Source organism: Haliotis rubra, unplaced genomic scaffold (genome assembly GCF_003918875.1).
Source record: "Haliotis rubra isolate DU_JTF1 unplaced genomic scaffold, ASM391887v1 Scf286, whole genome shotgun sequence".
Lineage (NCBI taxonomy): Eukaryota > Metazoa > Mollusca > Gastropoda > Lepetellida > Haliotidae > Haliotis > Haliotis rubra.
Genome location: NW_025766953.1, coordinates 1,062,921 through 1,089,109, shown reverse-complemented (window position 1 = coordinate 1,089,109; position 26,189 = coordinate 1,062,921). Strand labels below are relative to the sequence as shown.

General features: G+C 40.1%; 1 protein-coding gene across 1 annotated transcript in view; it reads right to left on the bottom strand.

The window, feature by feature from the left end:
• LOC124281630 overlaps positions 1–26,189 on the bottom strand; it is a 157,332-nt gene that overhangs the window by 62,056 nt on the left and 69,087 nt on the right. Inside the window, exon 4 of the mRNA XM_046717562.1 lies at positions 3,289–3,384. Coding sequence (XP_046573518.1) covers positions 3,289–3,384 — 96 coding nt within the window. The remainder of the gene's footprint in view (positions 1–3,288; positions 3,385–26,189) is intronic.

Sequence of the window (26,189 nt, the reverse complement as noted above, 5' to 3'; positions counted from 1 at the left end):
TGAAAGCAGGTGTTAATGAAGGTAATGAATGTTCTGACCCACAAACTCAAGTCATAAAACTTGTTCTTCAGAGTATGGAACAAGTTGGGTGGGTTTGTCAACAGGTTTGTGAATAGCCTTTTCGCTCATCCTTTGTGAGATGCTGTACACACACCATCATACACCATGCTGAGTCCGACCAGACTCCACATCAGTAGACACAGCTGCATGGCAGGCACGCTGTGTTACCCTACATATATACAAGACAGTGATACAAGTAATGGAACTCTGTGAAAATCCTAACATTCTACTAGCCCTCAGGTTACCTGTAACATTCCACTGACTGGGGCCAAGTTGCAAAATGCATCTTGAGTGCACGGTATCAATTATAACAAGAAGACAAAGTCATCAATATCCCCCGCAATGGCAACATACTCTTCATGATTATGTCTACGAGTTATGATTATGTCAAATGGTGACATATATAGAAAGGTGTGTATATAGAAAAGTGGAAGGGGAGTATTAAAAGGTTTTGAAAGTTCTGCTCCAGAAAGAAGCACTATCACCAATTTCAGTGAAACTTGTTGCCATGGAAATGCGAAAAATATTTTATTCAGAATTCCAAAACAACCAAAAGGCACAAGTACACCACCAGATCTATCTATGTGCCAAGTTTGGTGAAGAAATATTGAATGGTTTTAGAGTTCTACTCTGGAAAAGAGCACAACCACCAATTTCAGTCTAAGTCAAACTTGTTGCCATGGAAACGCAAAAAAAAAATTATTCAGAATTCCAAAACTACCAAAAGGCACAAGTACACCACCAGATCTATCTATGTGCCAAGTTTGGTGAAGAAATAGTTAACAGTTTTAGAGTTCAGCTCCGGAAAAAAGCACTACCACAATTTGAGGCTAAGTGAAACGTGTTGCCAAGGAAACGCCAAAAATATTTAATTCAGAATTCCAAAACAACCAAAAGGCACCTAGTACACCACCAGATCTATCTATGTGCTAAGTTTGGTGAAGAAATATTAACGGTTTTCGAGTTCTCTGGAAAAGAACGCAACCACCAATTTCAGTCAAAGTCGAACTCGTTGCCATGGAAACGCCAAAAATATTTTATTCAGAATTCCAAAACTACCAAAAGGCACCAGTACACCACCAGATCTATCTATGTGCCAAGTTTGGTGATGAAATAGTGAACGGTTTTAGAGTTCTGCTCCGGAAAAGAGCACTACCACCAATTTCAGTCAAAGTCGACCTTTTTGCCATGGAAATGCCAAAAATATATAATACAGAATTCCAAAACTACCAAAAGGCACCAGTACACCACCAGATCCATGTATGTGCCAAGTTTGGGGAAGAAATATTGAACGGTTTTAGAGTTCTGCTCTGGAAAAGACAAATGTGCACGGACGGATGGACGGACTGACGGACGGACGCACGCACGGACGGAGTCCATTTTAATACCCCCCGCAAAAAATAAAGAATATTTTAGCTAAGGTTGGAGACAAGTCCAAAATAGTCATTCAATATTTACTGTGTAGCCATTTAACATTTACCTTGTAGCCATCAACCACTTTAGAGAAACCCATGAAGAGTCAGGTGGTGTGAAAACCAAGGACCATGAAGAGAAACCCTCAGGTTTATTCCCACTGTCAGCAGATCCTGGTGTGACAGTACAAAAAGTGGCACAGACTGGTGTGTGCAGAGATGCCCACCCTGAATCTAAGGGAAACTGAGTCATGACTGTCTGAAATCCAGGCCTGAGCACCAAAGGTGCGAGTTGGGGGTGGCTCTGCCATTTTGTTTCACTTTCATACGGACTATGACATGCATTCGAAAAAACTTTGTGAAACTTCATCGTCAATAACACGCAATATACACAATTGACACCCAAAGGATCACACGCTAAGCTTCTGAATGCTTTTACCAGTGTTCACTCAAATGACCAAATAAGAGTTTTCTAAAGAGAAATCGGAGAGCAGATTTTGCATTTGAAAATTGGAGTAACTCTGCCAAAATCGGAGTGGTTGGCATCTCTGCACTGTCTGATGCTTAAAACCACATAGCCAACCATGGCAACTCACTTAGTCAGGATGCATTTAGATCAAGCAAATTATTCAATTCATAGATAAATAAGGAAGCAGAAATGGAGATACGCTGCATATCTGCGTAAGTTACGCAAATATTTATGTGAAAACTCAATTCATTTTGTCTTTTGCATACAATTTGCTTGGATTTTTGTAAATACTCAATAAATTTGATTTTGCATGTGTACACACAAAAATGTCAAATCGTAGCTTGCATACCGGTGGATAGATAAAATAACATTGTATTGAGAGGTTCTATTTCAGCACATGAACTTGGTAACTTGCAGTCTTTCATATCGTTTCTCATATTACAGTTCAAATATAGATAACAAACACGCAAACCAACATGTAAACTTTACCATATTTTTACAATTAATGGAAAATGGCAAAGTACCCAAATGAGTTTGAGTGAGGTGGGTTACTCAAAGGAAAATTAGGATACCCAATTGAGATGAACACAAGCGAGTACATAACTCAATGACCCAAAAAAGTTATCTGTAGCTCTGAGGATGAGACTTGGGGCATTAGATTTCTTAAGACATTTATCTGTAATGTGTTGCTAAATAGATTTGTGATTTAAACATTTCAGCAGCTGGGGTTTTAAAATGTAAATAATTTTGTTGATGACGAAAAACAAGTAATCAGTCTTGCCCAAACATACACTGACATTACAACCGTAATGAGTGAGTGAGTGAGTTTAGTTTTACACCACACTCAGCAATATTCCAGCTATACATTCCAGCGGACTGTAAATAATCGAGTCTGGGCCAGACAATCCAGTGATCAACAGCATGAGCATCGATCTGCACAATGACAACCATAATGAGAGTAATGCTGGGAAACTGACTTGACAGTGACAAAACTATCGGTTACATTTCACAAAATAATCAAATTCTTCTTCTACAGTAGGTCAGATACACCTGACTTTTCTCATCAGTGATCATACAAAGATAAGGAACAGGGTCCAAACCAGCTGAAAACCTCAACAACAGCATGATCACAGCACTACAAACATCACAAGTCCATTACTGCAATATGGACTTTTCAAATTCAGTGCCTAGATTGCTTAGATTGCTTCATGTGTGAACTCACAGGTCCTGACCCATCACATGAATCAAAGAATCTCCAACATGCCACCTGTCCCTTTAAAAACATCAGTTGAGAAAAGAAAAATATAATTAACTGTGTGTGACTTTCTGACAGAAGACTTAACTCACCTTCTCTGTTGAGACATCTGTACGTGCCCCGGCGATCAGTAAACAATCCTAGATGAACACTGTGCTCATCCTCCACACGAACATCCGCATCTTGATCTGTAAACCAACAGACACAGTGTTACTACATACAGACAGCTATCAGACACAGTGTTACTGCATACACACAGCTATCAGACTCTGTCATCTAGGCCCCAGTCTATGATGTAATTGTTCAAGATCTCATTGACCTTCACCTAGTGACAATCTGGCTGGTCAAAGTCCTACACAGAGACCAGGTAGGTGCAAGTATTTATATCTGCATGTTGGTTTACATTGCAATGGAAAATGACATTGTCTACTGGCTGGCATGTTCAAGTGATGCATCAAACACATGACAGAAGAGCTGTATGCTATTCAGAAGAAGTTAGAGAACAGTGGACTGGTTCGAGTTAATCTGTCATGCAGTGACAGATTAACAAAATCTCATGAAAAAATCGGGGCCATATCAGGCAGATCTAACAAAGCTGTTACCTGTTCGAATGAAGCAAGTGGCAGTGCACAGTGGTAATGTATGTCAACTCCTGTTCCTTATCTGTATATCAAAGAGTGTGTGAGTGAGTGAGTTAGATTTTACACCACTTTGAGCAATATTCCAGCAAAATATCACCACGGGGGACACCAAAAATGTCCTTCACACATTGATTGTACCCATGTGGGATAATCGAACCCAGGCCTTAGGCATGACGAGCAAATGCTTTGACCTCGAGACTACCGAACCACCCCGTATATCAAAGAGAGCTACAGGAATACTGGTGAACATATAGCATTCCACTAAAAGGCTTTGATATGTGTAGGGATTGCTAGCTTGGATAATGAGATGTGATGAAAATTGGTACGGGTATCCACAGGGTTCATAGGCCTGAAAAGTAGAGGGTACATGGTAAGACTGATCTGGTGATCATGAAACTGTGGTTTGTTGTTCACACTATCAACCACTGGTTTGATTGGTTCGGGCCCGGTCACACAAGTGGCTGAATGACATTAGGGAAAATACCACATTCCCTTACTCAGCTGTTTCTGAGAAATACCTTTTTCTACATGAGTGAGTGGTGCCATGTGTAATAGCACAAGATGGTTCTTCATGACAAGCCTGAGGTACTGCAGCGTGAGTCTTGGAACCTCCAGAGTGTAATGTGGTCATGAGACAAAAGAGGTCATATCTTCACATTCAGGTTATGTCATTCAAAAATGCATATTTCTTGCAATGTGTCTTTTTCATTTCCACCATGCTTCATTTTTGGAAATTTTACAATCTTACTTTGCAATGTTGTAAGCCACCATACCAGTCCATCATACTGATTCATCTTACAGAGCCATACTGGTCCCATTTGCTTAGGCACCTTACAGGGCCACCTGACCGGGGCATCTGACCGGGATACCTTATTGTGCCACCCTACTGTCTGCCTGAATCAGTCTCTGGACAGGGGCACATAACTACTTGGCCACATTACTGCCTGTAGACTAGAAAAATCCCTTTCTGTTCTTCAAATATTGCATACTTACGGCATAAAAACCCCAGTGGTACAGATTGTTGACAAGTTACTGAGCTCATCACTAGTTACATCTACACGCAAATTGTACACATACCATCCACAACGACAGACACCCACAGTTATGCACATGGACTCCATACCTCTTGCGATCATCTGCTGCGCCACAGCATAATGTGAAAAACTTGTCTGTGAGGACAAGAAAAGATTCATCACAAGCACTTCCTAAGTTACACTGGAAATACTACATACTTGTTTTGTTGACCGATTAACTAATAGGCTGATATTTCCGACAATGAAAACCCTGCAAATAAATCATACAGCACAAAGCCAGGAAGTTGGATCAATTTGGTGAAGGAAAAGAAATTGGAAATCTATAACATGGTATCAGATGTGACAGAGTTAATTAGGAAATACTGTAATACATCACTCACAGGTCAAGATGCCGCTTGATAATTCAATCTACTGTTTTGACATCATTACTATTCATTACACACACAGACAGGCTATATACATCTATACTGATGGAAATAGGTATTACTGATGCAGAGCCTGTCGTTCACTCAATATCAGGATGACAGTCACATGGGACAACCAGGTGGGTCAGTGAGTGAGTGAGTGAGTTTAGTTTTAGGCCAGCTTTTAGCAATATTCCAGCAATATGCAGTGGACTCCAGAAATGGGCTTCACACATTCTACCAATTTGGGGAATTGAACCCGGGTCTTCGGCTTGATGAGCCAAAGCTTTAACCACTAGGCTACCCCACCACCCTAGGACAGATAGAAAGTTTCTATAATATGACTCCACATCTAACTCCGTAGTTTTAGGTCCATAAAACATGGTTTATACATTGTAATGTATGATACATTCGAGCTGATTTCTTGCTCCTCTTTTCCCAATGAAACAAAGTTCACGAAAATATTATCTGTAAAATCATCTCGAGACATAGTAAATCTATCAAAATATATCCTACATCTATCATCTCTTGTCAGAAAATAAATGTTAATATGTTGTTTACTGCCATCTTGAATTTGAATTTGTATTTGTATATATGTTTACAATATATGCTCTTGTACCACCAAGGTGGTTTATGACAATAAAGAATTGAATTGCAGGGATTTGAACCCTGACTTTCAAACAAGTCTAACACACTGCCCAATCAGCCACTGTCACCTCACAGATGTAGAGACGGATGTGTCCTTTTCTTCAAAATCAAGCAACTTAGGAAAACAGTCCATGCATTCCTGGTCATTAAAACCCCAAATTGCGGAACATGGTACTGATATAGTTTTTATTGAAACAACTTCAATGCAAGGGGATTCTTGCCCTTCAAAGATGATTATGATCATAGGTTAAAATATATTCACTCTGAATGCAGTCTTGCATGGTTAAAACACAACATATTTCTGTCGTAATAACCACCCTCCATCCCACTACAAGGCCAACAGGTTATCAACCAGGTTTTACTCTGCTAAGTGCAAGGTATGAAGCAGCATACGACACAATATGTGCCAAATATGTCAGACTTGAATCACTTCCTTGGAGACATATCTTAAACATATTCCATATCTAGAACATAAGTTTCTAGAGTATATCAATTTAATAGTGAGTCAACTTATTCAACACCGAAGTTGAAATATCATGCTCCAGGTCTGTCCTTCTGCTTGGCCTCCATTACCCAGATCAAAGAATAAACACCAAGACATGTTTTTTTAGGAATATGGTATCTGCACTCTTGATATGCATTGACATATGCAGAACTTCATCTACTCAAATTCAACACCAGAAATGGGCTTCACAGATTGTACCCATGTGGGCAATTGAACCTGGGTCTTCGATGTGATGAGCGAACATTTTAACCACTAGCCTACCCCACAGCATTACTCAAATTCAGAGGATGGCATGCATAACACAGGGTAACAATCGTGTATGAATTACAGACTGTTGGAATGACTTCATTTTCATGCCATTCAAGATTACATCTCACACTGCACCATCTGAATATATTATACATGTAAATATGTAGGTGTATTGGGATTCAAGCTACAGTCGGACAACATTTCTCAGTGTACCTCAAAGCATCATTGATACATAATACACAATAGTACATGAAAGTGGTAACAACAGATGTCATCTCTTCTGCACAGACCGTACATCAATCTAACAGGGACCATCCAGCAGCCATTGTGCCAGACATCAGGGTTGGTAACTTCAAAATGTTACCACCCCAAAATAGATTTAACCAGACCAGACAATCCCAAAACAATAACTTAATATTTAGTTACAATGAAAACTTTAATGAATCTGAAACATGTATTTACTGCAGAACTCCACTCATCGATAGGTGTCGCTGTTTTAGTGATAATATACGTCAGCGCAGTGCTTTGAGCTTGCGATACGATAGTTCAATGTTCAAACAGTAATTGTCAAGTCTAAATGTAATGTTCAATTTGAAAAATAGATTTTAAGATATGGTGAATTTACTCAGATGTATGGAACATGTTATCCAAAATTTTTACCAGACAATGGGCAGGCCAGCTGTAAATTTAGACCGTCTGTCAGAAATCTAGCCAGTTTCGGTTGGTCGGACGGGAGTTATTTCATACACTGATAATGCTAGCAAAAAAGATTAATAATTGGAAGTACCATCGATGGGAAGAATTATCAATGATCATCAATAGAAACATTGTGTCATCTATAATACAGTACTGAAACATTTGAGAAATACAGTTTACACACATAATGCATGATGGACCCACCGACATTATATCTTTATTCAAAACCTGCTGTAAAGTGTGTTCCGGATGCTGTTTTGGTTGGCAATCCATGAATAAATGTATCGCCACTCACCAGTTATGTGAAATATCTTAATTTCATAGTGAGTTTTTTAACATTTTTGTTTAGATATACTTCTCAGGCATTTATCAATAATTGATCGATATTTAGTTAACGATTATCGATTTTCCTTGATCCATATCGATCGCCAGCCCTAATCGTGGTTGACTGATCCTTACCTAGTTGACTTCTGTCATGTACCCAACAGATTCTCTGTCAGTTGATTCATAACAAATCTGCAATCAGCATCAACTACAAACAAGATTTACTGATTTAAAAGTACAAACCCCCAAAAATCTGCTCATTTTCCTGACAAGAATTTCATTATACCTGTGAAATAAGACGATCACAAAACTAGCTGCAGCAAGTGTGAATGTGACTGTTTTACATTAACTGAGACAGTACCCACAAACACAGAGGAATTCTAAAGATCTTAATTTCATTGAAATCTGATTCTCCACTGGGTCAAAAATCCTGGAATGCTTCAGAAATAGGCATCACTTCCAAATGCCATTCTCCATCTTCAACACCAGTATCTTATTGTAAGTGTTTCAGATCAGTCATTCACTGCAATGTAATAGAGTGGAGAGTTAGCCTATAAATACACCACTTCTCCAGTGGTGTGAAGCCCAGCTAAATATATAGCAGTGCCAACTCGCTCCCTGACATTGTTCTGACCTCACTTCCAGTACTTACAGAGAGTTATGTTTGTTTCCTGAGGCCACCAAAACATAAACAAGCCCCACCAGGCATTTGATAGTTCTCCTAATTGCTAAGGAAAGCAGAGTGAGCAAAGTTCTTGAAGAACATAATTTTCTGTTATTGATTTATTCAGAAAATATAACCAATAATATTTATCGACCTAAAGGTGTTATTAAATATTCTTTTTGATAGTATTGATTTTGTCAGGCCCCAATGAATAAGTGAGTGAGCATGGAGAGGTATTTTAGCTGTTATTATGATACGAGAATGTCGATAATCAAACCTGAAAGAGACAAATCACTGAGCACAGATTCACAATCAGTGTTTATTCTTGAGTAATACATTGCAGCAATTTCATGTCTTTTTCAAGATTAACACAAGAATTATCAAAAATGGATTATTTCATGTTACATGCTATTATTTGTCTATCTGCTTCCCTTACTGATTTTTATAAAAAATGGCAAAAATACAAACAAGCTCCATCACAATGCCTTACAACTTCATTACCCTCTCATATTACAGCACAAGGAATAGAATAACACAATAACCAGCTTTTTGCAGTATTTAAAACAGGCCGATGGATTGGCTCAGCTGGCTTTAATGGGCTAAGATTGCTATCTGCATGTCGGAAATCCAAAATATAGCAGTAGTGTCATGTATTTAAAAATCAATATTTTACCTAAATAAAGTTGGAATGGACTGTGAATCTTGCATAACAGTCAGTTACAGGCAGACTCTCACATATATGCTTAGACTAACGCTTAGTCTCTGAATATATATAATTTTGATACAGGGGTGGAAATAACTTTAAAATTGATAGTGGACTCCGGTACAGTGGCACATGTAAAGTCACTTGCCCTGATAATTTTCCCTCTATACCGACCGTTTTCTTGCTGATTTTTTAAATAAACAAACATAATTAACATTGGAAAGTCAACTGGTGGTGGTGGTGGTGGAATTGGGTTTAACGTCGTGCTTGAGAATATTTCGCTCATATGACGACGTGCATGCGTGTATATGTGTATGTGCGGCTGCTTGTACTAGCCCAGACTTAAGCTGGTTTTATAGTGCTAGCCCACTGTGATACCATGCCACAGTGAAGCATGAATACCCCACTCAGACACATTATACTGACTCCGTGCCGACCAGTCCTTGATGTACCCATTAATGCCGAGCGCCAGGCAGGGACAAACAAGTACCATATCTTAACGTCTTTTGGTATGACACAGTCGGGATCGAACAGCGACCTTTGACTCATGGCAGACGCTTAACCAACGGAGGTGGTCGGAAGAAAGTCAACTGGACACCGGTACAGTGTGATATACAAATTTGCTTGCCCGACAGAAAAAAAAAACACACTGGACTCGGATCAGGCAATGGGTTATTTCCATGATGTTGATCACTGGACTGTCTGGTCAAGACCCGATTTATTTACAGAGGGCTAGGCAGCTGGAAAAAAATAATGTGGTTCATATAGCTGCAATACTGCACTGGGCATATGGCACTTTTCTTTAAGTGTCTGTCTTAGACTGCAGTCACATTACCAATACAGATCCCCATTGATTCTCTGGTAGAACTGGTGTGAAAAACAAACACTCACTGTTGTGAAAAACAAGTAATGTAATGTAATGGCAATAGGGCTCTGTGACCTGGCTAACTGCAGGTCACCAAGCCCCAGGGAGTGAACCTGCTCATGCTCTCCCTCACTGGTTTGACCTGCCCAGACTTGACTTTTACAGGAGCTCATGATATGGCTGGACCAGTGTAACAACAACAACATACACATGAATTGTCAATCAACATCTCATTCATTCTGCTTTGAAGCAGATGCACAATCAGTCTCTAGCTTAACAACAGAACAATCACACTCTCATCAGCATCACAAAGATGGCAGCAATGTTAATGTGCAACATTAACACAGATTTACCGATTCCAGAGCCACTTGAGCTGTATCTGTCAGTGCACTCAGTGTGTGTTCCAAGGTAGTAGCATTGCACTGCAATTAAGTTGATGATCCCATGACATGTGTTCTTTAAGTGTTTCTAATTTAAACTCCTGAACTCTCCCCGGCATTACCACAGGAGGAATAGAGTCATTGACTCTTGGCTGTAACCCTGTTTGCAGGGAATGTGTCAAACATTTCTACATCATTTCCATTTAATCAGTACATACCTATGTGGATAAACTTGACTTGGGTTTCCTGGTGCATTACACACAAAATGTTATCTTGAATTTGCAAAGTCTCTATGAAATTAGAATATGAGGTGTTATCTTAGTGTGAACTGTTTTGAAATGAGGATGAAATTTTAGAAACGGTCCCCTTCTGAACTTGATTGACATTTTTTCTCTTCCTGTTACCTTAGAATGCTCTTAGAAAAAAGAAATACACACCTCAAGGAAATGATACACAGCATGTCATTTCCATGTAACCTCCTTCTCCTTCTTTTACAAAACATACTTAGTAGGAGATTTAGGCTGACGGTTTCGGTTTTGATTGTGGAATATGGACTCGTCCGACTTTTATGGTCACGCGTAGAACTAAACACGTCTCCCCATTTTATTACAACTATATATAGGTTGTACTGACTGTTGACACCGTCCGACAGACAAGCACCAACCTTCATACTCCAAGGCATATCAATGTGTACATTCCAGGAAATGTTTATGCAATATTTGAAAGTGATGAGGACAGGTTCACCAAGGCGATACTGGGTAGTCACCATTTCTAAAGATGTTCACACCATTATCCCTGTGTTCGAATTCACTGTAGCCTCTGTTTTCATGACATCCCAATATTTGTTGTACATTACATACATAAAATTCCAGTCCATCCCTGTGCTAACAGTCTTCGAAGTAGCTGCATTCACTCTTCCAGGGGGGCAGTTGGGTAGTCTAGTGGTTAAAGCATTCGCTCGTCACGCAGGTTCGATTCCCCACATGGGTACAATGTGTGAAGCCCATTTCTGGTGTACCCCGCCGTGATATTGCTGGAATATTGCTAAAAGCAGCATAAAATCATACTCACTCACTCACTCTTCCAGGCTTATTATCATTTTTCTAGACTTGAACAAGTCTCTAAGGCAATAATTAAAAGTTTAAATAATCATTTCTAAAATTTATAAATAGCTGACTAGCGTCTTTCTAGACTTGCCTCTTAAAAGGACAGAATTACTATAAATCCATGGGCTCAGCCTTCAGTACAGCCTTAGAGCAAGGCTACCATTTCACTACATCAGGCAGGAGACTGACTGACCTGTTGAAGGACTGTACATCTGAGTTTGGTGAGTTAGTGAGTGACTTTAATATTCCAGCAACATTCACGGCGAGGGGGACACCAGAAATGGGCTTCACACATTGTACCCATGTGGGGATTCGAACCCGGGTCTTCAGGGTGACAAGCCAACACTTTAACCACTAGGCTACCCCACCGCCCCTACCATTTCACTACATCAGGCAGGAGACATGATTTTCATTCACCTGTTGAAGGCATCTGTGTACATCTGTCAGCAGATGAAGAATGAACGCTTTGATGAATGTTTTAGCTGTGTGCGATCCAGTACTGAAACATGGGAATATGTGTAGCCAATAACTTACCTTCGAACACTTCAGGACAACCACATGATATGATAGGGAATATGTGACAGGCAATCTAATAAATATTTTATTGGCCATTGTGAATGTTTTATAGTCATATTTGGCACTAATGATGACTTAATGTCTTGAGAAAACTATTTTAGCTTTGAAGAAAAGTCATTAGCCCTGTTTGTTGTATTGTGCAACAATATTGAACCTATAAAATGGGTGCATGGCAATACTCCAGGAAGCGATCAGTTGATGGCCCTATGTCCCTCCCACCGAGAGTTCAATGACAGGAGCCGGACCACCTGTGCCATTACAGTTGGCTCTGTGCATCACATGGATGCTATGGCCTTTCTCTGACCTTACAGCTAAATGGTGACCTAGTTACATCATCACATCACACTGAGTGAGTGAGTGAGCCTGCCTGACTTGACAAGTGTATGTTTTAACCACGAAGCAGCCCCACCACCCCACTCACTGTCCAAAATACAGGTGCCCCTGGGGTCATTGATCATGATTCATTTTTCTAATTTTATTCCAAAGAAATAATCAACTCAATAAGATTAATTTTGAACACTTTTCAAAAGTCAAATTTCTCATTTTTAATTATGCTAAATTCTTACAACAAAGCATCACACATGAATATGCACTTAAGACATATTAAATTTAGCCTTTTGCCTCCAGAAGAAAATCGTGACTGTTATCGGAAGATCTGTATTGTGGCTTGTCTTAGGCTTAATATTACCCCATTACTGTGAGGAGGATGTTTGAAAAAATATAAACCAAAAAAACAGTGGGTATTTCCAACAAGCAAATTCATTGTTTGTTGTAACAGAGTGTGAGTGAGCTTAGTTTTACGCCGCTTTTAGCAATATTCCAGCAATATCATGGCGGGAACACCAGAAATGGGCTTCACACATTTGGGGAATGTAGGGAATCTAACCTGGGTCTTCGGAGTGATGAGCGAATGCTTTAACCACAAGGCAATCCCCTGCCCCCTGTTTGTTGTGGTTTCAAACAAGTAATGATTACAATGCTGAACACATTTCAATTGCAGTAATTAAAAACACCATGATCAAAGAATACACCTGAATAACCATGGAAACCGTACATTCACTGACAGATGACAATAAATGACAGTACATATAAAAACAGGCTTTTTATTTCCCCATCAACTTCGGTGATGTAACGTCTGTGTCCTGACAGCCTTCACAATATGGTAATGGTTCTGTGCCTTTGCATGTAGATGGGTTCAAGGTCAAGTTAATTCACTGAGGCCAATGGAAACAGAAGCAATTCCTAAGCTGATTCCTTCTGAGGCCAGAGTAGGACTGCTAGACCCCATCAACATCATGGTGTCTGACATTTCTACACCTCCTTGTGAAGACACCTGATATCAATCTGTCAACCAGTGACACATGCTGTTCCTGACTAAAGACCCACGCAGTAGAGACATTGGCCAGACATTGTTTGTCTGACAAACATCTAGACTTGGAAATCTACCTCTCAGTCGATAATCATGATCGTTAGTCAGTCAATAGTCACAAGTAAAGTTAACATCATATAAATTAGTCTGTCGTCTGAAGTAAATATAGCCAAGAAAGCCCACGCAAGTCTAGATGTCCTCAGCTTCTGAAAATGAAGAAAGTCTCAGGGCTCCTTTTCATTTTTTTCCTATGAACTTTTTGTCAGTAAAATATGTTCATTTCAGAGACTAGTTGTTAGTCTACATATAAATATGCAGGGGTGGATACAGCTTTTTGAGAAAGGGGGTTGGGGTACACAGTTCATTTTCACCCGATTTCACGAGAGTTTCAATGGTCATTTAATAAACTTCCAGGACAAAAGGTGTGCGTGTGTACGTGCGTGCGTGCGTGCGTGCGTGCATGCGCACCCCCAGTCTGGATCCGTCTATGATATGTGTTTCTGTTCCAAGAGGCTTGAACTTCTCTTGGAAACAAAAGAATATTTTTTAAGTGGTCATTGTTTTTACTGTGGATGACTTACTTTACTATTCTTTCGTATGGAAGTTGTAAGTGAAAAAAACCATGCTATTTCAGTAAAGGTTATTTCAGTAAAGGATATTTCAGGGTTTTCCAAATACTCATGAACATCATCTACGTGAAACATGTTTATCAAAATGTATCACTCTGCAGTCTACACCTGGTGTAGTTTAAGACTTACAAAAAAATTATTTCTTTCAGAGGCATTTTCAGATAAGGAGAAACTTCTATATTCTGAATAAAGAAGTTATTCATCCATAAAGATTGTCCTTTTCCAAAAACTTCATTTCTCTGACTAACACCTCATTCTGTATATAGAGCAATCTTGATTCTCAAGCCCTTTACACAGCAACCTTTACAGACTAAAATTAATCTACCATAGGCATTGTGTCCACTACCAGTTTACAATTTATCTGGTCAATAACCCTGAACACATCTGACCTGATAAATAAACCACAATGAGCACATTCTATGACCCCTAAACCCACACTGACTGACAGATCTGATGCTTTATGATCTTGTACCCCACACTATCAAGCCGCATGGCCCCACATCAAATTTATAATAAGTGTTCATAAACTCAGCCATGGATTACCTACAGGGCAGCTCTCCATCTACACAGACGTCTATGGACAGTGACAAGAAATCCATACAAGCAGTAAAATAAACTATTGTGTTATAAAAAGTCTCAGGAATGTCTGAAGAAATTTTCATTTTAAAAGTTTCTTGAATTAATATAAGCTTCGATGGACCATTCAGACAACTTAGCCACAAAATATACTTCAGGGAGGTCCTGATAATGTTAGTTGCATATCTCTATTCCATGTTTGTACCCTTATGACAAAGGGAGTAATATATGAAAGCTTGTCTGAAGCCACAGTGAGTGAGTGAGTGAGTTTAGTTTTGTGCCGCACTCAGCTATATTCTAGCTATATGGTGGCAGTGTGTAAATAATCTAGTCTGGACAAGACAATCCAGTGATTAAAAGCATGAACCTCAATCTACGCAACTGGGATATGATGTCATGTGTCAACCAAGTCAGTGAACCTGATCACCCAATCCCATTAGTCACCTCTTAGGACAAGTATGGGTTGCTGAGGATCAACTCTAACCCGGATCTTCACGGATTCTGAAGCCACAGACTTGTCAAACATGGTTTGTTTTTGTTTGCTTAATTCAGAAAGTTCCCACATAACTAAAGTCTACTGAAAGATGTAAAGAAACAAGTTTGGGCTATCTTGTCAGGGAGGAGAATGACTTGTGTAATGCTGATGGCTCAAGCAGTATCAGTTATACTACTGCTACATCATGTTGCTGAGGGGCGGTGGGTAGCCTAGTGGTTAAAGCATTCGCTTGTCACGCTGAAGACCCGGGTTCGATCCCCCACATGGGTACAATGTATGAAGCCCATTTCTGGTGTCCCCCGCTGTGATATTGCTGGAATATTGCAAAAAGCGGTGTAAAACCCAATTCACTCACTCACTCATGTTTGCTGATGGATAATCTGGGCCTGATAGAGCAGTGCTTGACCAACACTGATGTTCTCTAATATGAATCTAATTACTGGTTCACACATCTCACATTTGGGAAGGTGGTTATAGCAAGAAGCAGTGTGTTTACAAATTACACTGATGCTGAACCTTGCCTCCACAGTAAAATAGTTCTGATGCATTACACGGATGATGAGAGAATATACTGCAATTACTACTAGTACACAAACATTGTGCCAGTCATTAGTCTATGCCAGTCTATGTCAGTTATACCAGAATCAAAATTGTGTCTGATCTGGACTGCAGTCTAAACCCGATTTGAATCCCTGTCCCATTTATAGTGTTTTGTACACTCAACCACCCTGTCAGTGATGGCCAGTAGTTCAATATCTTCAGTAAAAAGACCTCAACAGGGTCCACTTTCAATATCGGCAGCCAAAAGCAGACCTCGACAGGGTCCACTTTCAATATCGTCAGCCAAAAGCAGACCTCGACAGGGTCCACTTTCAATATCGTCAGCCAAAAGCAGACCTCAACAGGGTCCACTTTCAATATCGTCAGCCAAAAGCAGACCTCAACAGGGTCCACTTTCAATATCGTCAGCCAAAAGCAGACCTCGACAGGGTCCACTTTCAATATCGTCAGCCAAAAGCAGACCTCAACAGGGTCCACTTTCAATATCGTCAGCCAAAAGCAGACCTCAACAGGGTCCACTTTCAATATCGTCAGCCAAAAGCAGACCTCGACAGGGTCCACTTTCAATATCGCCAGCTCAAAGCAGACCCTCAACAGGGTCCACTTTCAATATCGTCAGCCAAAAGCAGACCTCTGGACAGGGTCCACTTTCAATATCGCCAGCCAAAAGCAGACCTCGACAGGGTCCACTTTCAATATCGGCAGCCACAAGCAGACCTCGACAGGGTCCACTTTCAATATCGCCAGCCAAAAAGCAGACCTCGACAGGGTCCACTTTCAATATCGGCAGCCAAAAGCAGACCTCGAAGGGTCAACTTTCAATATCGGCCAGCCACAAGCAGGCCTCAACAGGGTCCACTTTCAATATCGTCAGCCACAAGCAGGCCTCAGCAGGGTCCACTTTCAATATCGTCAGCCACAAGCAGGCCTCAACAGGGTCTACTTTCAATATCGTCAGCCAAAAGCAGACCCCGACAGGGTCCACTCTGCCTCAGTATCTCTAGAGGTCAAAATGATCAGCAATTGTCATTGTGACAAAGAGTCCACCAGCAACAAATTTCTATGCTGGAACTATCAGAATCAGAATTCTGTTGAATCTGGACTGCTGTGTAATCCTTGTCACACTCAAGTCTGATATGACAAATCTGGACTGCTATCCTCTTAGTTCTAATCCCACTCAAGTCTGATCCAATAACTCATACTTTTACAACTGTTCTAATGTTACCCTAAAACAAAAAGGAATTAAGTAGTCTGAACAGATAAAGATGCACTAATAAATGTAGCCACTCTATGAAGATGTGATATTTTCCAGCAGTACATTTACCTCAGGCCGATATACGGAGCAGTACATTTACCTCAGGCCGATATAACGGAGCAGTACATTTACCTCAGGCCCATATATCTGAGCCCATATACGGAACAGTACATTTACCTCAGGCCCATATACGGAGCAGTACATTTACCTCAGGCCCATATACGGAGCAGTACATTTACCTCAGGCCCATATACGGAGCAGTACATTTACCTCAGGCCCATATACGGAGCAGTACATTTACCTCAGGCCCATATCCTCAGCAGTACATTTACCTCAGGCCCATATCAGGAGCAGTACATTTACCTCAGGCCCATATACGGAGCAGTACATTTACCTCAGGCCCATATACGGAGCAGTACATTTACCTCAGGCCTACATCCACCTCAGGCCCACATCCTCAGGAGCGGTACATTTTCTAGTGTACATAACTAGTGATAATGCATGCTTGTGAAGCTAGCTTGTATATTTGTAGACCAGTGCAATGCCACTCAGTGTCAACACCAAATTATCAGCTATGAAAGGACTGTTTATACTGGAAGCTGCCACATGTAAGTCTTCCCCTCATACTGTCTCTACTTCTTCCTTGAATACATAAACATCCTTCCACTCACCATGTGTAGAACCATAGGGACACAAGAAGGAATTTGGAAATGTTCCCTGTATTTCATTTACCGTTTTCCTTCTCCGGAAGTGAGGAAAGTGTTTTAACTGTTTCTAATTGTACCTATGATAGGGTGACTTTTAGCAAACAGCTTGCCGATTTGGAACCATGACTGACCCCAGCACCACCAACCTGGCAAAAACAGCCTGACAGCTCATTTCACCTTTCTTGTTTTTGTCCTCAGTTGCCCACTGACCAGCTGGCTTGTATCTTAATGATAGACATAAATTCATCACTAATGGGCCCTCATCTGGGTGTTGCTTGGTGGTTACTATCCAAGAGCTCTGAGGTTGCTACCCAGCCAGGCCTTCACTGTTGGTCACCCACTCAAGTGCTGAGAGGTTGCCACCTTCTCTTCATGCTCACCTTCATTCACCCACTCCATGCTGCCTGGTGGTCTCCCATTCAAATATTACCTGCAGCAACCCATTTGTAAAAGATCTCTGAATCCTAACTGGTGGTCAACCAAACATGTCTTCCTTGATGCTCTTTTCGAAGTCATGATGCAGTGTAAGGTTTGATGAAACTAACCATGTACAGCATCTGACATCAGGCTAAATATCAACTGGTCACGCTGACACTCACACCAATCTTGTCAATTTTTCTATCTTAGTCCCTCACGTCATTATGAAAAGCAATCAAGAACTTATACAAACCTGAAGTCTTCTAGCTGAAGTTACGTTTACTAAAAAGGATTCACAGCTCCCAAACATCCTGAGAAATGGCTAGACCTCAAGATACATTTAACATTGTGCATACTTTGCTAGGGCTCTATGTTCTATCCTTGCAGTCCAAGGACGAAACTTGCTCAAGTCTCTTCTGCAATATTAGTTTACACCACAATTTCCAGATTACATGAATAAAAAGAACAAACTGTCCCTTTAAAAAGTTGGTGTCCTGAGCTGTACACACATCTAGACTTGGCTGCTATACAGATAGAATTACTACACCTCTATGTAGTTATCATGTAGTACAGACTTAGAGCAAGGCTTTCCCTGGACATATTCCGGCCCGGAATCTGGAGCAAGCAACTAGTGATTGTAACTGAAGATCCATACCCAGAGGCTAATTCCACTCACCAGTACAGAAAGGTGGTGTCTGAGAGAAAGTCACTCACAGGAGTATTATCGTACTGCAATAAGTCATTCTGACAATACAATACCCATTCACTAGCTGTCTCTTACATCAAGTGAAGAACACTTGACTGGGACTATTTGAGATTCTGTACAGATGTTTCACTAATGCATTAATCTCTGAGCAAATTAAGTAACAAGTCAAACACTAATTATTCCGTCCACTTGGTCTCACAGCCCATCATACAATGGTCTGTCTGTCTGCTTGTTTGGTTGTTTAATGCTGCACTCAGCAATATTCAAGCTATATGGCGGCAGTCTGTAAATAAATGAGTCTGGACCAGATAATCCAGTGTTCAACATCATGAACATTGATCTATTTAGTTGGGGTACGATGACATGTGTCAACAAGTCAGTGAATCTGACCACCCGATCCCGTTTGGTGCGTTTTACGAAAGGATGGCTTTGCTGAATCCAGGGTCTAACTCGGATCTTCAGGGGTGGTCTGCCTGCTTGATGTGGGAAGAAAAGCCGAGAGGATGCAGATTTCAGCCGTACACATTTGATGAAACACAAGCAAGGGTATGGTGCTGTCAACCAGGGACTCATCACGGATTCAAACCCAGTCTCATAGGATCCTGATGCAATTATATACATGTGGTGTCACCTTAGGCAAGTGAGTTTGATCAAAATTGCCTTTGTTCACCCAGCAGAAAATGGGTACCTGGTGGGATAAGTCATGTGACAATAACCTTCTAGCGCTTAACAGGCAGCTTGGGTTATCCAGGGTAATAATGTGCTGTACTACTGATTGTTAGTGCTGTGAGCATACCTGGTGTGGAGTTTGGTGCTATATAAATGGACACATTATTATTATTGTTATTATTAGTTCTAATATGTGCAATTCAAAAGATATTGCCTTACTGGGGCCACTGAGTGAGTGAGTTAAGATTTAAGTCACATGGGCAATATTTCAGCCATATCGGGACTCTGGGGCCACTGAACCACCACACAGATAAAAAATTAATTCAAACAAAAGACAGAAGTGTGATCCCAAATTACACTAGCAGTGATTGTGGACAGATGGTGGCCACGACTTTATTTCACTCACCTATACTTTATCCTTAGTAACACATCGTTAGGATGAGAAAGCCACAATAACTCGGTGTGCCTAGTGGCAGCAAGAGTTGTATACTCCCCAGGGAGTTGAGATTGCTAATACGATGTGCAGTTGATATTGACATCCAATGATCGAGGGAAAAAATACCAGCGGCTTGAGCATGCACTAGTGCGTGGATATGTGCGGTATATAAATATCCTATAATAATAATAATAATAATAATAACATCAATATGACTGAAATGTCCAGATATCATTCCTCCAATATTACATTTACCCATCCCTTCGGGAAACACATGTTCTTCATGGACTGTCAATAGAAGCAATTTACAAGCTCGTAGATATGAATGTTTCTAAATTGACTTATTTTTAGTTTGTTGATATGACTCTTCAACATTTAGATCACCAAGTATTTCTGCTGAGTCTAACAAGAAACAGATTCTGTGACAAAAACAAATAATTTGTCCTTGAACACCATATGTGTGTACAAAAGTACATGCTGCTTAAATCCTTGTGTAGCAACAATTATATACACGGAGATTCTGGCTTGTGGTGGATATGGCACATGAGCACAAAATGTTGAAACTCTATTTCACAGTTTTAACACTCCGCTGTAGTGAGTGAGTGAGTTTGGTTTAACATGTCTTTTTGGCAATATTCCAAAGTTATCATGGCGGTGGACACCAGGAATGGGGCTTCACACATTGCACCCATGTGAGGAATCGAACCAGGGCCTTCGGCGTGACGAGTGAACACTTTAACCACCAGGCTACCCCACCAACCGATTGAGAGTCAAATATGGTCAAATGAAGGTAAAAACCCAGAATATGTTTTGAATCTCTAAATCTCCAAATCTCATGGCCATAAATTAACTTTCCAATGGTCGTATTGAAAATTGGACTTGGACTGGGAGAACAAGTTCAGATGCCACCTTAACGTTAACAAACGTGTGATGATTCAGCTTCAGCTTTTTGTGTGGTGAAAACATATTAACTCACAATTACAATAAAAAGCTTGTGATTTGAACAAAAAGAGACACACAGATAAGTCCAGCTACCTTAGTACAACAATTCCATGCAGAAACAAAAAGACATTTTGAGAGTGTAGTTTGATCAGGACTCTCTTAATGTCTCAACCCCAATAGCCAAGCATCTCTGAAACCAAAACTTCCGTTGCAAACACCTCTTCATATAAGGTTAAATAAACTTCAAACTTATAAATGACATGATATATCAAATCTGATTGACTAAAATACTCTATGCCATTACCTTGTATTGTTAACTCAAAACTCAAGTAATATCTTATACGACAGAGATGAAGCCACTTTTCTCAGTGCATCAATTCATAGCTCAGCAACAACTGTTGAAAGTGTACTAATGACCAGTCACTATTAACAGCTCTGGCTCACAGTGCCAGCTCTGGTCTTACAGTAATTGGTTTGATCAGTCGTGCTTGGTGAGACGCAACCACAATACTCTCACAATCAGTAACTCACAGGTGGGTATGGATTTAATGAAAAGGTGGATTTAAAGGGAAAATATGTCATCCTTTCTGAAGCATTGTTTGCAAAGCTTAAAACCCCTGTAATACATGTAGCTTACTGCCACTACATGCCTTAATCATGGGAGAAGATTTTGCATCAGTGGCCACATAAGAGTGTAGGCTTATCAAATGATTGGCTTTTTTCTTGTTTGTAAACAGTTGCACTTATTCTGAAATACAAACAGACAGGCCTACTGCAAGCCTTTGTTATGTATACTCTGAGTTTTAAGTGACATGCAAACTTGCATCCAGTATGCACAAATGTAGAGAATGGGTGCAGGCAAAACATTCACAGGGCCCACATTCATTGTACCCACAACAGACTTCGCTAAGTGTTTGGTTGTTTCTTTCAGAGCAGTTACCTGCATCATTTTACCCCTTAGTCTACATGATCAAGATCAATTCCAGGCTCTAAAGACGTTATCCCAACGTACAGTTCCCTACACTGTTACTTTATAGGACCCTGGTATTGCCTGCAAGGACACTTAGGGTTCCCAGGACCTCCATGTTTGTGAGTCGATGTAAAACCCTGATACCTATTTTTGTAATTATATAGAAGTACTAATGCAACTGAGACAGTGAGGTGCAAGACAATATCACTTTTCACATCAAAGTGCTCTATGTAGGGTCTTGATGACAGCTTGTGGAGGATAAATATGCAAATGGAAATGGTTTTTGGTGTTAACATTTTTTCTCCGTGAGTGTCAAATATTTCATGATATGTATTTATGTAAATGAGTGGAATCGTTGAAAATGAAACAGATGAAAAACGTATGAATGAACTGCGTAAGATGTGAAAAAGTGAATGAGTTACGAGGCTAGCAGCAGGGAGTTCTGGGACATTTTTAGTGTAATCGTAGCTTTGACAAACACTAGTATCATGTAACCCATCCGTAAGACAAACACAAGTTGCCTCGAATAGAAATCATGACTGAAGCCAGTTTCCTCTGTGCAGAGCTTACATGGCCGGCTTCTCTGTGCAGAGCTCTGGTGGTTGCTTTGAGAATTGAGTAGGGTATGGGTTGAAGGTGAGACATCATTCCAAAATTGTTTGACGTGTGATTTAAAGATTCACACATTGTACCCATGTGGGGAATTGAACCCGGGTCTTCGGCGTGACGATCGAACATTTAACCGCTAGGCTACCCCACCGACCCTATTGATCCAGAAATGAAGGTGTTTCTGTAGAGGGTAATGTCCGAGTAACTCCCCATTCCTTAAAAATAATGGAGCCGAGGCCCCCGAGGGGCCGAGGCACATTATTTTTAAGGAATGGAGAGTTACGAGGATATTACCCTACTTAAATTACACTCGAAGTATTGGGAATATTTCTGTTATCAAAATTAAATGTCAAAATGACAAAATGAAGGTTTTATTTTGAAACTGGTACACATTGCTCCATTCCTGAAAAGTAATGGAGCGAACAGACAATGGAAGGACGTCACAAATGTAATTTAATGTGGGTGACAAAACACTGACCTGTTATACAAGATGAGAGATTGTAGGTATTATGCAAGAGATGATTGTGGGTATGACATAAGCTGGGCCTGTTAATGGGGATTACTACACTTGCTAACATTTGACTGCCTGTCAATTACAGCATATGATCCTTATGGAAACTATTGTAATACTCTCGTTATATCATAATATCTCAACATTTCCTGGGGCTTATGTTTAGTCATGCGACATTAAAACACTATTGAAAACATTGGCTGAAGGATATTCTTACTTACATGAAATAATGGTTATGTTAACGAACTGGATTACACTTCAGCCTGGGCAATACACAAAACACCTGCGTCAAAATTCAGAACAACATAGCTCATGGCAAGACACAGAATTAGAAAAACATATTCATCATTATGATGATGATGATGATGATGATGATGAGTGAGTGAGTGAGTGAGTTAAGTTTTATGCCGCACTCAGCAAGTTCCAGCGGTCTGTAAATATCAAGTCTCAGACAATCCAGTGATCAACAGCATGAGCATCGGTCTGTAAATAATAAAAGTCTTGGACCAGACAATCCAGTGATCAACAGCATTTGAGCATGCAAATATTTGCATAACTGGTTGAAGCCGATGACAGCGGTCTGTGTCAACCAAGTCAGTGAGTCTGACCACAACCCGATCCCGTTAGTTGCCTCTTACGACAAGCATGGGTTACTGAAAATCAATATTCTCACCTAGATTTTCACGAGTAGATGATGATGATGAAGATGATGAATTATTACTAAGGAATTAAAATAGCTCCCTTTTGACACATTTCACTTTAATTAAAGTCTTGTAAAGCCTATTTTATCTCACAGGATACTGACCATATGGTTAGTGTTAACTTAATCATGAGATATCAACCAAACTGGTGCCACAACAACCAAATACTGCTCTGTATTCATGCATGATACAGCTTACCCACGATATGTACATCTGTATGTTTGTCAGCCTGTCTGCCCGACCAACTTTCTGAGATTAATCGATATTGATATTGTTATCACTAGAGAATTACAAAGGTTTCCTTTTCTCCACCTAGTTTTGCACCTAGTTATTCCAGAAGCTGGGAACATCTAATTGTTAGTATTGCCATGATGGATCCATGTACTACACATACTAGTCGGCTTGGCTGCCTGGACACCTCAAATTATTTACTTAATGAATTAGCAGTTAGATTTAGATTCAGGTACATATCAAACATTAGAAATAAACACAAGTAATTGGATACACACTGGATGCCCAAAAATTGTTGTTCAACCTGCTGAAAACTGATGGAAGCGACATCAAACCCAAATTCAGCACCATTACAACAAAACTTGGCAGACAAATCTGACTAATAATTGATGTAAATAGTGGTAAAAATACAATTTTTGCCTGTAAAATTGCCTGTATTGATATTATGTAAAACAATTTCAAAATATTTGGCATTGTATTTTTAGACTTAAAAACAAAACTTCAATCTCCTAGCTGAATAAATATCAAATCCTTGAAAAGATCCTGTTGAAAGCATGAGAGTTTTTCCCAGTGAATAAATATGTAGACCCATCAAACAACTCTCGCCTTGCAGCTCTCAGACAATCACAGCGTGAAACATACCCTTCATATTTCACTTGTTGTGGTGGCATAAATCAGAGCTGTGAAAAACATCTTTAAATCTCCTCTATTAGTATGTGTCATTTGTGGCAGACTTCATCTAGAATCACTTCAAATTACTGTCCAACTAATGTCATGTTGTATGTGAGTCAGCTATGTATGAGTGAGTGAGTGAGTGTTTACACTGCTTTTAGCAATATTTCGGTAATATCATGACGGGGGACACCAAGAAATGGGCGTCACACATTGTACCCATATGGGGAATCGAACCTGGGTCATTGGTGTGACTGATGAACAAATGCTTTAACCACCATGGTACCCCACCGCCCCCAACTGTGTATGGCCAGCAAACAATATTTCTTATTTCACAGCAAAGATTCCAAGTTGATTCAACATTGAGGACTCCAAAACATTTCCCTATAGTTTACAAAACAAAAATCCATCAACGCTTAACATATAAAAAAGACTTACAGACAACAAGAAATAAGCCCAAATAACCACAATTATTTCCTCCCCAGCATCGCCAGCCAGGCTATTGTAACAAGGTTGATCTCGGTTGTACAACTGCATCACAAACAGATCTTTGTCAGCTCCTACGTCCATGTATGAAAGCTACACCATCCAGCCATTTCCACAGATGCTACTGAACCCTCTGATATCTGCCGATACCGGTTTAGCCCTGGGTGAAGGCCAGGCTTTCCATCACAATACCTACGTAATACAAGCAGTGTCAAGTACAGATATGAAGCCATATATCTTAAATGTCAACAGGGACAATTGAAAAAAGGGCTATCACCATGATGGAAAAAAATTTGACTTTATAACTGAGAACTGAAACGTTATATAAAAATCTTAAGATTCGAACATGTATGAAAGATACACCATGGAGCCCTTTCCAAAGATGCTACCGATCCTCTGATATCTCCACTTCCAACCCGATTTAGCCGTGAGCGAAGGCCGGGATATTTCCATCACAATACCTACGCAATCCCAGCAGGGTCAAGTCACAGATGATGCTGTATTGTGAAGATAGGCTGGTGGATTTACACAAAACATCCCTGTAGTGCTGTCCTTAACAGCATTAACTCCCACCCCTCACCTTGTTAGCATCATCGGCCCTCCTTGGGCTAAACACGCATGCTTGAACCGGATTGCTACTGGTAGGTGTGTGGCTCTTCACGATTATTACAGGTACTCAAAGGCTATTACTGGAACTGATTGACTGGCAAATCATGGCAAATAAACTGCCATACTTCCAGTGTCGGTATTGGGAAATAGGGCTTAGAAAATGCTGATTTAGGTCATAGGAGAAAGTATGGAAATGAGGGCATTCTGTGAGTGAGTGAGTGAGTGTTACAGTTAGCTCTGTGCATCACATGGATGCTATGGCCTTTCTCTGACCTTACAACTAAATGGTCTGACCTAGTTACATCAGAGTGAGTGAGTTTTTTATTTCATGCCACATAAAGCAATCAATATTCCATGGTGGGAGACACAAGAAATGACTTGAACCAGGTCTTTATAAGGAAGAATGCTTCACCCATTACGTCTTATATTGCCAGTGATGTATTTTGGCACTACCTTTATTGATATTACAGTTAACCACTAAACCACTATGGTGCTATAGTTTGTAAATTCTGATCACAATATCATACTTTTATGCTTTTTACAGGCTCCTGACTTACAAACAGGCCATGACGAAAGCAAATCTGAATTTCTCTCAGGTGAACCAAAAATTCATCAGTCTGATTTTATATGCAATTCATGTAAATAA